The sequence below is a fragment of the Phacochoerus africanus genome, chromosome 15, assembly GCF_016906955.1.
Source record: "Phacochoerus africanus isolate WHEZ1 chromosome 15, ROS_Pafr_v1, whole genome shotgun sequence".
Lineage (NCBI taxonomy): Eukaryota > Metazoa > Chordata > Mammalia > Artiodactyla > Suidae > Phacochoerus > Phacochoerus africanus.
Window position 1 is genome coordinate 15,429,016 of NC_062558.1, and position 15,083 is coordinate 15,444,098.

At 38.6% G+C, this 15,083-nt stretch overlaps 1 protein-coding gene across 1 annotated transcript; it reads right to left on the reverse strand.

The window, feature by feature from the left end:
- Nucleotides 1–6,305: 6,305 nt before the first annotated feature.
- On the reverse strand, nt 6,306–8,474 carry LOC125116912 (disintegrin and metalloproteinase domain-containing protein 29-like). The gene has a single exon (XM_047762623.1). It carries the CDS (start codon nt 8,472–8,474, stop codon nt 6,306–6,308), a length of 2,169 nt encoding a protein of 722 aa, XP_047618579.1.
- Between the last annotated feature and the right edge of the window lie 6,609 nt (nt 8,475–15,083).

Sequence of the window (15,083 nt, forward strand, 5' to 3'; positions counted from 1 at the left end):
TGTCCATTTCTTCTAGGATTTCCATTTTATTGGCATATAGTTGCATATAGTCATCTCTTATGATCCTTTGTATTTCTGTGGTGTCCATTGTTACTTCTCCTTTTTCATTTATAATTTTATTGATTTGAGTCCTCTCTCTTTTTTGCTTGATAAGTCTGGCTAGGGGTTTATCAATTTTGTCAGTCTTTTCAAAGAACCAGCTTTTCATTTCATTGATCTTTTTTGTGGTTTTCTTTGTTTCTATTTCATTGATTTCTGCTCTGATCTTTATGATTTCCTTCCTTCTACTATCATTAGGTCTTGTCTGTTCTTCTCTCTTGAGCTGCTTTAGATGTAAAGTTAGCTTGTTTATTTGGGCTTTTTCTTGTTTCCTGAGGTGGGCTTGTCTTGCTATAAACTTTGCTCTTAGAACAGCTTTTGCTGCATCCCATAGGTTTTGGAGTGTTGTATCTTCATTGTCATTTGCTTCTAGGTATTTTTTTAATTTCCTCTTTGATTTCTTCAGTGAGCCATTGGTTGTTTCGCAGCATGTTGTTGAGTCTCCACGTGTTTGTGTTTTTTACAGTTTTTTTCTTGTTGTTGATTTCCAGTCGTATAGCATTGTGGTCAGAAAAGATGCTTGATATGATTTCAATTTTCTTAAAGTTACTGAGGTTGGACTTGTAGCCCAGGATGTGATCCATCTTAGAGAATGTTCCATGTGCACTTGAGAAGAATGTGTATTCTGTTGCTTTTGGATGAAATGTCCTATAAATATCTATTTAGTCCACCTGGTTTAATGCTTCATTCAGGGCCTGTGTTTCCTTGTTGATTTTCTGTCTAGTTGATCTGTCCATTGCTATAAGTGGGGTGTTAAAGTCCCCCACTATGATTGTGTTATTGTTGGTTTCTCCTTTCAAGGTTGTTAGCAGTTGCCTTATATATTGTGGTGAACCTATGTTGGGTGCATAGATATTTAAAATTGTTATATCTTCTTCTTGGATTGATCCTTTGATCATTATGTAATGTCCTTCTTTGTCCCTGAAAATATTCTTCATTTTAAAGTCTATTTTGTCTGATATGTGTATTGCTATTTCAGCTTTCTTTTGATCCCCGTTTGCGTGAAATATTTTCTTCCATCCTCTCACTTTCAATTTGTATGTGTCCCTAGAAGTGAAGTGGGTCTCTTGAAGACAGCATATATATGGGTCTTGTTTTTGTATCCATTCAGCCAGTCTCTGTCTTTTGGTTGGGGTGTTTAGTCCATTAACATTTAAGGTAATTATTGATATGTATGTTCTTATTGCCGTTTTATTAATTACTTTGGATTTGTTTTTGTTGCTCTTTTTTCTTTCCTTCTCTTGTTCTTTTCTGCCTATAGAAGTTCCTTTAGTATTTGTTGTAAGGCTGGTTTAGTGTTGCTGAATTCTCTCAGCTTTTGCTTATCTGTGATGGTTTTCTCCTTCAAATCTGAATGAGAGCCTTGTTGGGTAGAGTAATCTTGGTTGGAGGATTTTTCCTTTCATCACGATAAGTGTATCATGCCACTCCCTTCTGGCCTGCAGAGTTTCTGCTGAAAAATCTGCTGATAACCTTATTGGGGTTCCCTTGTATGATTTATTTCTTTTCCCTAGCTGCTTTCAAGATTTTTCTCTTTGTCTTTAATTTTGGTCAGTTTGATTAATATGTGTCTCGGGGTGTTCCTCCTTGGGTTTGTTTTATATTGAACTCATTGTGCTTCCTGGATTTGAGTGAGTGATTCCTTCCCCATGTTAGGGAATTTTTTAGCTATTATCTCTTGGAATATTTTTCTGTCTCCTCCTCTCTCTCTTCTCCTTCTGGCACCCCTATAATGTGGATGTTGGTGCATTTAATGTTGTCCCAGAGTTCTCTGAGACTCTCTTCATTTCTTTTCAGTCTTTTTTTCTCTTTTCTGTTCTGCATCCATAATTTCCACTAATCTGTCCATCTCACTTATTTGTTCTGCTGCCTCCTGTATTCTGCTGTTAGCTGCCTCTAGCGAATTTTTTATTTCAGTTTTTGTATTTCATATCTCTTCTTGTTTCAGTTTGATATCTTGTATCTCTTTGGTCAGTGTTTCCTGTAAGGTATCCATCTTTGCCTCCAGTTTATTTCCAATGTCTTGCATCACCTTCAGCATCATAAAGTCTTTTTCCTGGAGGCCAAGAAGCTCCTCCTTGTTTAGCTGTTTTTCTGGGTTTTTTCCTTTCTCCATCATCTGAGTTATAGTTCTTTGTCTGTTCATTTTGATAGGTTTTTGGTGTGGTGACCTTCTTACAGATAATAGAGTTGTAGCCTCTCTTACTTCTGATGTCTGCCCCCCTGTGGCTGAACTCAGTATGGGGGGCTTGCTGTAGGCTTCCTGATGGGAGGGACTGATGCCTGCCCCCTGGTAGGTGGAGCTGATTCTAATCCCTCTGTTGGGTGGGGCTTAGTCTCTGGATGGGATTAGAGGCAGCTGTGTGCCTGAGGGGTCTTTACTAGCCTGTTTACTGAGGGACAGGGCTGTTATCCCACTTGGATTGTTGTTTGCTCTGGGGCTTCTCAGCAGCTGACTGACGGGTGGGACCAGATTTTGCCAAAGTGGCCACCTCCAGAGAAAGGCAAGGCTGCTGGATATTCCCGAGAGCTTTGGTTTCAATGTCCTTCCCTCACAACAAGCCACGTTCACCCCTATTTTCCCAGGATGTCTTCCAAGAACTGCAGTCAGGTTTGACCCAGATTCCCATGGAGTCTTTGCTTTACCCTGGGCCCCAGTGCACGTGAAAGTCTGTGTGTGCCTTTTAAGAATGTGGTCTCTGTTTTCCCCAGTCCCGTGAAGTTCCTGCACACAAGCCCCACTGGCCTTCAATTCCAGATGCTCTGGGGCTCTTTCTCCCCATGCCAGATCCCCACACGTGAGAGTTTGATGTGTGGCTCAGAGCTCTCACTCCTGTAGGTGAGTCTCTGTGAACCAGTTAGTTTCCAGTCTGTGGAGCTTCCCACCCAGGAGGTATGGGGTTGTTTATATCGTGAAATCGCCCCTCCTACCTCTTGATGTGTCCTCCTCTTTTTCTTTTGGAGTAGGATATCTTTTTTAAGGTTTCCAGTCCATTTGGGTGAAGAGTGCTCAGCCTTTAGTTGTGAATTTTGTTGTTTTTAGGCGAGAAGTTGAGCTCCAGTCCTTCTATTCTGCCATCTTAATCCTGTCCCCCTCTTCTTCTTCATTATTGTATGCTATTTTCACAAACTAAAAAATTCTAGTTTGGCAACTGCAATTTATTGAGTAAATATGTGATTTCAATGTCTTATGCATTCACTCATTTTATTGAGGTCAACTATATATTTTTATTATCATTTCTTTTAAGATATGGATACCTTATCTCTGGCTACTCTAAAGATTCCTCAGTGTCTCTGGTTTCTCCTCAACAGTTTTACTATGATATGGTTAAGTGTGTATTTCTGTGTGTTTACTCTCCTTGAAATTCATTGATTTTCTTGAAGCAGTGGGATACTTTGGGGAAATTCTCAGCCATTTGTTTTACATTACTTCAATTATCTTCTCAAATGGTACTCTCTTAATGATTTCAGATTTATTATGGTTCACATATCACTTCTCTATTTTAATGTTTTTTCCCTATGTGTGTCAGTCATTGAGTTTTTTTTTTTACTAACTTTACTTATAGTTAATTTAGTTAATTATACAATGAACTGTAATTCAAACTGTTCACTGATTTTTTGAATTTAGGTATTTTATTATTCTGCTCTAGAATATGTATTTGACAAGTTTGCATAAATGCCAATTTTCTGGTGCAGTGAATCTGCCTTCTTTCACATGGTCTGTTCATTTTTCTTCCAGCAACTGTAACATATTAGTCATATGGATTTTTGTTGTTGTTGTTCATTGTCATCTTTTCCATTCTTTTGGATCCTCTTTTACCTGACTTCTATCTTCTCTTTTACTATCTTTATTGTTGTTGTTTTCCCTTTATTATTGGCCATAATTTTGTCTTTTTGATATGTGTGATAGTGTTTTATTATATTCTAGATGTTCTATATAAGGAACCGTAGTAGTTCTTTCCTCTTTTTGGAAGACTGGCTGAGTGACTAATAACTTTAATACATTAAGGAATTAAGTTCAGTCAGAAATAGTGTTGTTTTAATAAGTCACTTATGCTTTACTGGACTTTCTACTGGGAGCCCATATGACTCTATTTTCCCAGCTTTGAAAGCAATGTGTGACTATGTTCTGATAGTCAGATCTTCAAAACTAAATTCTCTAGCCTGTATTCCAACTTTATCAAAATCAGGCCAGTATTTTAAAGGGAAGCCATCATGTGTCCTTGAGGCAAACTCCCTTCTACTAGCTATTTGCTTCCTAACTACAGTAGATTGTAGGTATCTCTATCTTTAAAGACTTCAACCTTGGAGTTCCTGTTGTGGCCCATGGGTAACAAACCTGACTAGTATCCTTGAGGACACAGGTTTAAGGATCCTGTGTTGCACGAGCTACGGTGTAGCTCAGACATGGCTCGGATCTGGTGTGGCTGTGGCTGTGCCATAGGCCAGCAGCTGCAGCTCTGATTTGACCCCTAACCTGGCAACTTCCATATGCTGTGGGTGCAGCCTTAAAAAAAGACACACACACAAAAAGACTTCAACCTATTTTCCAGCAAATGTACTGAAATTCAGAAAAAGTGGAGTGGGAAAAACTGATTTTTGAATATGATGAGCTTAAGTGCCTAATTTATCAATCTAGCCTGTTCTACACACTAAGAATTTTTCAGGTTTCTCTTTCTTCTATAAAGAAATAAATCTAACTGGGCAGGCCAAGCTTGATCATTAATTTATATTCAGAATCATCATGTTAAGGGAATAAACATTTTTATTCCAGGGAGGGGAAAGTACTGACAATTCAAATTATTTTCCCTTCCTTGTAAACTTTAAGTCTTTTAATCTTCATTGCCTCCACAGTTCTCTGAGATTTTTAAAATACAATTTTAAGAAATGTATTTAGCATTGTATAGCTGTTGTTTTCAGAAAAATGCCTGTCTACCAAGACCTACCTAAAATTGAACGTATCTTTTTTTAAATCTCATTTTATAACCAAAGAAACCCAGAAATTTAGAGACAACTGTTATTATCACTCTGTATTTTCTTAGTTTGTTGGAAATTTGCAGTAAATTTCAATAATTTTCCTAAGGTGGTTAAGGTCAATGATAAAGAAAAACTTGGGGAGTTCCCATCATGGCACAGTGGAGATGAATCTAAGAACCAAGAGGTTTCGGGTTTGATCCTTGGCCTCGCTCAGTGGGTTGAGGATCCAGCGTTGCTGTGAGCTGTGGTGTGGGTCACATATGCGGCTCGGATCTAGTGTTGCTGTTGCTGTGGCTGCAGCTGTGGCCGGCAGCTATAGCTCTGATTCGACTCCTAGCCTGGGAACCTCTGTATGCCATGGGTGTGGCCCTAAAAAGACAAAAGCCAAAAAAAAAAATCTCAAGTAAACAAAAATTTGATGTTTCTGCATCCCTACTTTTTTCATTATACCAATTCTGTAACAGTCAGAATTAAGTTATAAAAAAACAATGATTTTAGGAGAATAGAATTAAATATAAAAGAATTGAGTAAATAGCTACTAAAGAACACAGCAAGTTAAGGGAGGCATTGTACTAGTAACCGGTTAGTAACCAGAAAATACTAATTACAAGAAGGTGATTTCATTCATGGAACTGAAAAGCAAAGGGAAAAGGTTGGGTTACTTGAATCTATAGAACTGTAGGGCTAGTACCATGGTCTCAAAAATGAGACTCAAAACTCTCACAGTAGGTATTGCTAAACTGGTGCAGAGGGTTTGAGACATGGAGAGAGATCAAAGATCCAGATAGCTATGCTGGTATCTCTTAGACTGACAATGAGGTCAAAGGATATTGAAACTAACTATAATTGCTAGTATAAAATCTGTTATTGAAGTAATACTGACATACAGGAAACAAATGGATCTCCCAGATTTCCAAATTCCCTCTCCTTCATCCTTCTGAAGATCCCTGTAGAAAGAGGGCTAATGCAGCAGAAATGTGGTTCCTATAATGCAGGGTACAAAATGGCAAGGGATTTTGGAGCTGAAAAGCAGTAACTTAAAAGCTGGTACAACCACCCATATGCCATTTTTTTTCCTAGAAAATATGAAGAAATAAATTTCAAGAAAAATAAAATTTCTAGTTGTTTAAAATAAAGAAGTAAAGACATTGTAGGAGTTACATTTTTTAATGCATATCTATTCAGATATATTTTTTGTTACTAATTGTTTTTGTTTCCCATGTTGAGTCTCAGTTTTTTGCTTTGGATTTTTCAGGTTGAGGCTGACTTTTTTGCTTTTGTCCTTTAGGTTTTTTCCTCATACAAAGCAAAAGAAGACAGCATAGTAGAAGTAACAGCAAAATAAGAAATGGTATTAAGAGGTAAATCTTCTTTATCCTCGTTCTTCTAGGGGGTGGGCCGCTGTCAACACTACCGCCATCGCCTCTTATTAGGCAGTTGGGAGGGTCCCACTTATAGTTGCAATGGCAATGATGTTTATTGTTACAGATCCCCCTCATGTTACAGAACGTAGGTGAACAATTACTGTCCAAGAGAGAGAGATGGACACACTTCCTTTGGATGCAGACATGTTCTTGGCCACACTCAGTACCATCTTTCACTTCACCAATATCAGGTATGGTCATCCCAATATGGTAGTCTGTACCCCAGCAGGTGACGTCCTTGAAGCGAGTCCCATGCACAGTAGAATGCTCTCTCAGAAGGGGAATTTCTGTCACGTTATCGCACTGAATTCTCCCACACAGGATATTTGACATATTGCATTTTAGATATGAAGAGCCTTCAACTCCACAGTTACCAAAACGATCACCTTGAGTATTTACTTGTTTGTAGCAAATGTTTTGTGCATTTTTTGCCTGTTGGCCAAAAATCTGCCTGCACTGTGTATTGCGGTCATTACATCTCTTTTCATAGCAGTAGGCACTGTTATTACAGGGAATTCCATCCTCTACATATACATCATCTGGGCACATATGGGATGTCCCATTGCACCATTCGGGAAGATCACATGCATTGATCTCCTTTCTACACTTTTCTCCTGATGGTAAGAACTGGCAGTCCTTGCAACAAAGCCCAAAAGCACAAGCAGACCCAAAACTCAGGGTGCAGTTTGTCAGACAACAGGCATCTTTTGAACAATTCTGAAAAGATCCACAGTCACACTGTTCGCCTTCTTCAACAATACCATTTCCACAGCGTTTCCTTGAAAATATATCCTTTTGGTATACAGTGTACCGCAAACATTGTGCCTCATGTACAGAATAGTCCCAAAATTGAGAAAAACTGCAATTGCTAAATTGGACTATTTGTGGGTTATCATAATGCATTATACATCTGTAATAACCTACTGAACACATACAGTATTCACTGTCATGATGCATACCCAAATTATGACCTAAATGATGAGCCATTGCAATTCCAATAATGGGCACGGTTCTGTCTGCAAAAGTAACAATTGCACAACTGTACTTTGGTTTACACATTCCTTTAACATAGCCTAAACCAGTTATTCCTCTTATTGTCTTATTTATAAAAAGATGTATAGTATCATGTGCCATGCGGGCATCAATGTTACCAGTCTTCCAGATGCAAAAATCTGTCAGAGTTCTAGTTTCAGATCCCAGTTCAACATGGTTTCTTTTATTCCAGATCTCCATACCAAACAATAACACCTTAACACCCAGTTCCTGATAAATGGAATCCACTATATTTACAATAAGAAATAGATCCTCCTGTAACCTTGAGATATTCTGTTTAAAATGATTATATAGAGTATTGTCCACCACTGCTCCAACTTCAACAATGATACTATGGATCCACCAGCCCTTAATATGACTTTGTTTCAGAGTAAAATTACCAGTCTCTTGAAACTCAAATTGGTGTACAATCTCCTCTTGCATAAAGCCAGATTTCATGGTTGGGAATTGAGTCTCCTCACTGTCCACTTTATATAACAGATGTTCAAATTCAGTAGAAAAAATCATGGGCTTAATTTCATAAACAACATAATTTATCTGTAACAATCCTCGAAAGCCACCAAAACAGGTACTGAGGGCAACAAGGGATTCTGGGTCACCTTCCACATAACCGTGGTAATAGCAGTCATTTTGGACAAAAGGCTTGTCTTCCAGGAGAGCACCCTGGTCTGTGTAGGTAAACACTGGGAGGTGTCTGGGCAGCAAATGCTTCTTGACCTGCATGTGGAAAACATGTCTCTGGCCCCCCAAATGAAGACTGTAAGAGAGCCAGCCTGGTGGCTGCATGCTTCTGCCAGTGCCAGTTACCCTCAAGGGAATCACCACTTCTGGGGGACTTTGATAGTGGGGTTGCACAGCCCAAATGTGTCCTGAAAAAGGTGGAAACACCCCAAGCCAATGTAGCAGGGGTATGATCCTCATGTAAAATAGGGCTTTAATCACAGTCATTTTTGAAGCTACCATTATGGAAATGGTCCAGAAAAGAAGGCAGGCAGGGCTAGGAATCGCAGATGGTCTGGCTTCTTATTCTGAGATGGTTAGTGTGCAGGGCTAATCATTAAGTATTTGTCTTCTGGCAGAGATGAACCATTAGAGCATCAGCCCTATAAGTAAAACAAAATACAAAACATGGATGGGGGTGGTTAGCAAAGGCCTGGATAGGGAGAAAGAGAGAGACATACAATAAAAGTGATTAGTGTTTTGTTCAATGGATAACTGTAGAAACTGCACAGAATTTATTCTTAAAATTAATAAGGGAGAGGGGCTTTGTGGGTGTAAAGAAAAATGAAAACTGGCCACAGATTTAGAGTTATTGAACCTGGATAATGGGCAATTGAGAATTAATTGATACTATTCTCTAAATATATGCTTATGTGTGAACATTTCCACAATTGTTTTAAAAAGATCTTAAGGGTAATATAACCATGTCTTAGATTGCTGCAGTTGTCCTAATTTATATATGTTAAATTGGTATAAGTAATAATATCTGTTTTTTTCAACCTCAAGTCATAAATTACTCAGTTGCCTAAGAGACATATTAACAACAACACAGTCCTGTTATTTTATTTTATTTGTTTATTTAAATTTTTTTATTCATTGATCATCCTTATGTTTTACAATGATCTTTTTTATTTATTTTTTATTTTTTTAATTTTTAATTTTTATTTTTTTGTCTTTTTAGGGCTGCATCTGCAGCATAGGGAGCTTCCCAGGCTAGGGGTCCAATCGGAGCTGTAGCCGCTGGCCTATGCCACAGCCACAGCAATGCAGAATCCAAGTCGTGTCTGTGACCTACACAGCTCACGGCAATGCTGGATCCTTAACCCACTGAGCAAGGCCAGGGATCAAACCTGCGTCTTCATGGATGCTAGTCAGATTCGTTTCTGCTGAGCCACAGTAGGAACTCCGAGTCCTGTTATTTTAAAATCTGTTTTATGGTACTTACCATTACCTCATAGAGCAGAATGTTTATATAGTTTTATATTCCTTACATTATTCTCCTCACTGGACTTGTCAGATTAAAAGTACTCAAGCACATTATCTGTGTCTTTCACAAATGTTACTATCTCCTATAATGCCTAGCTTAATTCTTTATGTAGTAAATAATGGTCAGCTTGATTTTTATTGTTCCTTGGAGTGTTACTCAAAAGGTATTTACATTTGATTACATTTTAATGTAGAACATTATTCAACAACTGTGGCAGATTTTGTTTTTGCAACAAAGCGTATACTCAACAAAATTGAGTCTTCAGTTTTCCCCAGTTATTTTCTCTAAATACGCTAAATACTCTGGATATAATTTAAGTAGAAAACAACAACAACAAAAATACCCCTGAAAGCAAAAGACAGACTGGCTAGAGACCACTAGACTTGAGGATTGCACAAAGATGATTTCCCTTGGTTTTCTTTTAATTGCTCATATATATCCCAAATTGGGTGCTGGAGAGGTCTTTAACACAGAACCACCAGCAAGGTAAACAAACACCACCCCTAATAATAGTTTGCTCTCTCTGGCCAAATGACAGGGAATAGAAAAGCTCAATAGAGAATCGGTGAGGTGGTTTAGTACCTGCTCTTGGGCCAAGACACATGTATACTGATTCATGCAAGTGGCAACTTCAAAGACTGGTAGACCAACCCAAAACACACTCCACAATCAGTGTACTTGTAGGGTCCAATCTACCTACAATGGCAATAGAAAAGCCCTGGGGAGTTCCTGTCGTGGCTCAGTGGTTAATGAACCCAACTAGGAACCATGAGGTTGTGGGTTCCGTCCCTGGCCTCGCTCAGTGGGTTAAGGATCTGGCGTTGCCGTGAGCTGTGGTGTAGGTTGCAGACGCGGCTCAGATCCCAAGTTGCTGTGGCTCTGGCGTAGGCCAGCGGCTACAGCTCAGATTCGACCCCTAGCCTGGGAACCTCCATGTGCCGCGGGAGCGGCCCAAAGAAATAGCAAAAAAGACAAAATAAGACCAAAAAAAAAAAAAAGAAAGAAAAAAAGAAAAGCTCTGGAAGGCCAGCCTGACCTTTATTCAAGATCTAGGTATCTAACTGATCTGCTTTCAGAGGCAACAGCAAAATCCCAACAATTTGACCCAACCTTAGTTCAACGCTAGGGCAGGGAGTGGAAACCCTACATTAAACATAGCTGTATCATTCATAAAGCCTGATATCTCCCACTCATCCACCAAATGACATAAGAAGACACAGCCTGTTGCCCTCTGTTTCTCACATCTCCAGATTTGAATACAGCCCCTTGACACCAATTAAATCCAGAATGTCATCAGACTAGATCAAGCAGAAGAAAGGGTCAGTCAACTCAAATATAGATCATTGACAATTACTCAGTCAAAGGAGAAAAAAGCAGAATGGAAAAGAATGAAGAAAGCAAGATACTTATTGGACACAAACAGAATGAACAATGTACACATGATAGAAATCCTAGAAGAAGAAGTAAGAGAAAGGACTAGATAACTTATTCAAAAAGATAATGGCTGAAAATTTCCCCACATCTGAAGAAAGAAATGGGCAGCCACATGTAAAAGCCCAAAATGTCTCAAAGGAAATGTCTCATTAAAACTCTGAAGAGTCAAAGACAAGGAAACAAATACAGAAAAATGAAAATTCAAGGAAAAAAGTAAGCCCATAAATAAAGACAACTGATTGATGCTTGCCAAAGACAGAGAGAGAGAGAGGGGTAGATGAAACGGGTGAAGTAGGTCAAAAGGTACAAACTTCCAGTTACAAAAATGAATAAATCATGGGGATGCAATATATACCATGGCTACTATAGTTAATAATACCATATTGCGTATTTGAAAACTGCTGAGAGTAGGTCTTAAAAGCTCTTATCACAAGAAAAAAATTTGCAACTGTATATGGTGACAAATGTTAACCAGATTTATTATAGTGATCATTTTGTAGGATTAGATTATTTTGTATACCCGAAATTAATATGTTTTATGTTGACTATACCTCAATTAAATTTTTCCTTAATTAAAAAAAGTCAAGAATAGAAAATTTAAATTATTTGAATGACAGTGCAAAGTGTGTGCTGGGGAGTTCCCTGGTGGTCTAGCAGATTAAGGATCTGGTATTGTCTCTACTGTGGCTTGGGTTTGAACCCTGGCCCCAGAATCTCCACATGCTGCAAGTATGGCCAAAAACAAAGTGTGTGCTGGGTCTAGGAGATTTGAGGCAAGGAAATAAGTCAAAGGTACAGTTGGGGAAAGCCTTGGTTGCTCAATGGCTTACATTAGTTTCTAATAAATAATTACTAAAAACACAACAGCTACTCCTATAGGAACATGTGTGTAATTATCATAATAAATAATAGTTTGTATAACTCTTTTTTGGTGTCACTCTGTATATATCTTTTAGTACTCTGGAAAAGTACCATATAGCATTTTTTCTTTTATATATTAATATTAAAAAGGTATTACAGTTGAGGGTATAACAATATAATACCATGTAAAAGTGAATTTTGAGGACCATTAACCATTTCTCCTTAAAGCAGCTTCTAGGGGTTAAATATTCTATGTTTGCAAATGATATCACATTATCAAATATGCTCTTCACTTTTTAAGCCTTATTTTAACCTCATTCTTCACAATTTCATTTTAAGGTATGCTATATATGTACCTTTGTAATAACCCCTACTGTTAAAAAAAATAGTCTTCCTTCCATAGCATTCTCATATATAAATCTTGTCTTAAAAGGAATTAAAGATCTTCCTTGACTTATAGTGGGCTATGTCCTGATAAACTTCTTGTGAGTTGAAACTGTCATGTCCAAAATGCACTTAATACACTTAACATACCCAACATCTTAGCTTAGCCCAGCCTACCTAAAACATGCTTGGAACACACACATTAGCCTATAGTTGAGCAAAGTCATCTAACACAAAAAGTGTTGACTATCTTATATAATTTAGTGAATACTTCATTGAGAGTGAAAAACAGGAAGGTTATCTGGGTACAGACTTGTTAGTAGGTTTCAGTTCCTTTGCCCTTGTGATTACGTGTTTGGCTGGAAGCTGTGGCTGCCGCGGCCCAGCATTCCAAGAGAGGGTCAGATTGAATATTGAAAAAAGATCAAAACTCAAAATACAAATACAGTCCTCTGCTTATTTTGGCATTCTACAGGCTTTCTCACTATCTCATGATTGTAAAGTCAAAAAATCATTAAGTCAAACCAATACAAGTTGGGAACTGTCTGTACTTTATTGCTGGAGTTCATTCATTCAGATTATTTTAGTAATATTAAAAATGCCAGAGAGGGAGTTCCTGTTGTGGCTCAGCAGGTTAAGAACTCAACACTGTCTCTCTGAGGATGTGTGTTTGAAACCCGGCCTCGCTCAGTGGGTTAAGGATCCTGCCTTGCCATAAGCTGCAGTGTAGGTTGCAGATTTAGCTTGGATCTGGTATTGCTGTGGCTGTGACATAGGCCTGCACGTGCAGCTCTGATTCTACCCTAATCTGGGAACTTCCATATGCCAAAAGGTGTGGCCCTAAAAAGAAAGAAAAAGTGCCAGAGAGATTTGGAGGACTGTAAGCATGGTGTTTTTCTCCTAGAACCACATATTTTCACCTCCCCAAACCAGTGTTATATATGAAGTGACTATTCTGAACTAATGCCAGGAGTTAATGGCACTGTTTAGTTGCCCTTGGCTAGTTTTGAATCATTGCATGTAGATTTCACCCTTTTTCTGGTTTGTTAGCAGAGCTTGAGCAGAGAAGAAAAATCCTGAATTCTCCTTTAGGTAGTTAGGATTGGGATTCTAAAATCAAGGTCCAGATTATCTCATTCTTGGATTCATTTAATTAACTCTTTCTGAGAGTGGAAATTGATGGGGCAAAAGGGATGCTAGGTGATGTCCTCAGCCACTACCATTAAGGCAGCCATCAGTGTAACAAGAGAACACATCCCTATCCAGTTTTTGTCTTTTTTTTTTTTTGTCTTTTTCGGGCTGTACCCGATGCATGTGGAGATTCCCAGGCTAGGGTCGAATCAGAGCTGTAGCTGCCAGCCTATGCCAGAGCCATAGCAACATCAGATCTGAGCCGCATTTGCGACCTACATCGCAGCTCAGATGCCAGATCCTTAACCCACTGAGCAAGGCCAGGGATCAGATCCGCATCCTCATGGATCCTAGTTGGGTTTGTTAACCACTGAGCCATAATGGAAACTCCCCTGTTCAGTTTTAGGATAACAGCCAGTAGGCTTTTGTACTCCCAACTCGCTATCATTATTGGAAAGCACCCAGTGATTTGTTTTTGATCAAAAAGCCCTCATGGGTTTGTCAAGTAGTATTTTAAATTTGGGGTACAACTCATCAACAACAGCAATGAAATTTGTTCCTTCACTAATACTGATTGAGTGGAGTGGTCAGTTTGTCCTAGATATGTGGGTAATAAATATCATGTAAAAATTTTCAAGATTTTATCTAAGGCCATAAGCAGCCACTCTAAGTATGAAGGAGTTATTTCCATGTAATAAATGCCCTTTTCTTACTCTGGACCAGAGGTTGACTGGCATTGTATAACATTTCATAACATTCTCTTCGAACTTCTCCAACGATGTGGTTTCTTTTAGTGTTGTGAGGTTTGGGATCCTTGTGGGGACAGCCTTTTGGCACAGTGATCAACAAGTCATCTCCTCTTGCTTGGATATCTCTCTTTGAATGGGCTTCTGTCTTGAAAATAGCCAACTCCTTAAAAAAAAAAAATAGAGCTATGAAAATGCCCCTAATACGCTGACCAATCAAAATCAGGGCTTTTACTTAAGTACTTTTATTTTCTCTTAGGCTTTCAGAAAAAGTAGATGATCTCCAAAGTATTTCTACTACTAGTGTATGTGTAAAAACTTTATTCTTTTTATTTTATTTTAATTTTTATTTTATTTTGTCTTTTTGCCATTTCTTGGGCCACTCCCGAGGCATATGGAGGTTCCCAGGCTAGGGGTCGAATTGGAGCTGTAGCTGCCAGCCTACGCCAGAGCCACAGCAACGCGGGATCCGAGCCGCATCTGCGACCTACACCACAGCTCACGCGCCGGATCGTTAGTGCCGGATCGTTAACCCACTGAGCAAGGGCAGGGATCGAAGCTGCAACCTCATGGTTCCTAGTCGGATTTGTTAACCACTGCGCCACGACAGGAACTCCCACTTTATTCTTTTTATTTGTCCAGGAGGCTACTGGGATCACAACCAGTTCTGTCATCTGGGCTGACTTTTGCCTCTGGAAAGGAGCCATATTCTAATGATGAGTTGATATCTGTTATAATGTATCCTGCCTGACATTTTATGGTTCCCTTATTAAGATATGACCTATAAACAAGATTAAATCTAAAATTTTAGACATGTTCTAATAAAATTATTAGGAATGTTTTGATCAGTCTATCAGATATGAAAAAAAAAGCAGTTAGGGGGTCATGAACTTCACTTCTCCAATGGAAGAAGAGAAGTAGAATTTAAACTATTACAATGATAAATGGAAATGCAGTAAGTAATATGACTTTATAGGAAATAAGCCT

Excerpts from the sequence above, each read along its gene's own strand:
- LOC125116912 (XM_047762623.1), bottom strand. The coding sequence starts at position 8,474 with ATGAGGATCATACCCCTGCTACATTGGCTTGGGGTGTTTCCACCTTTT.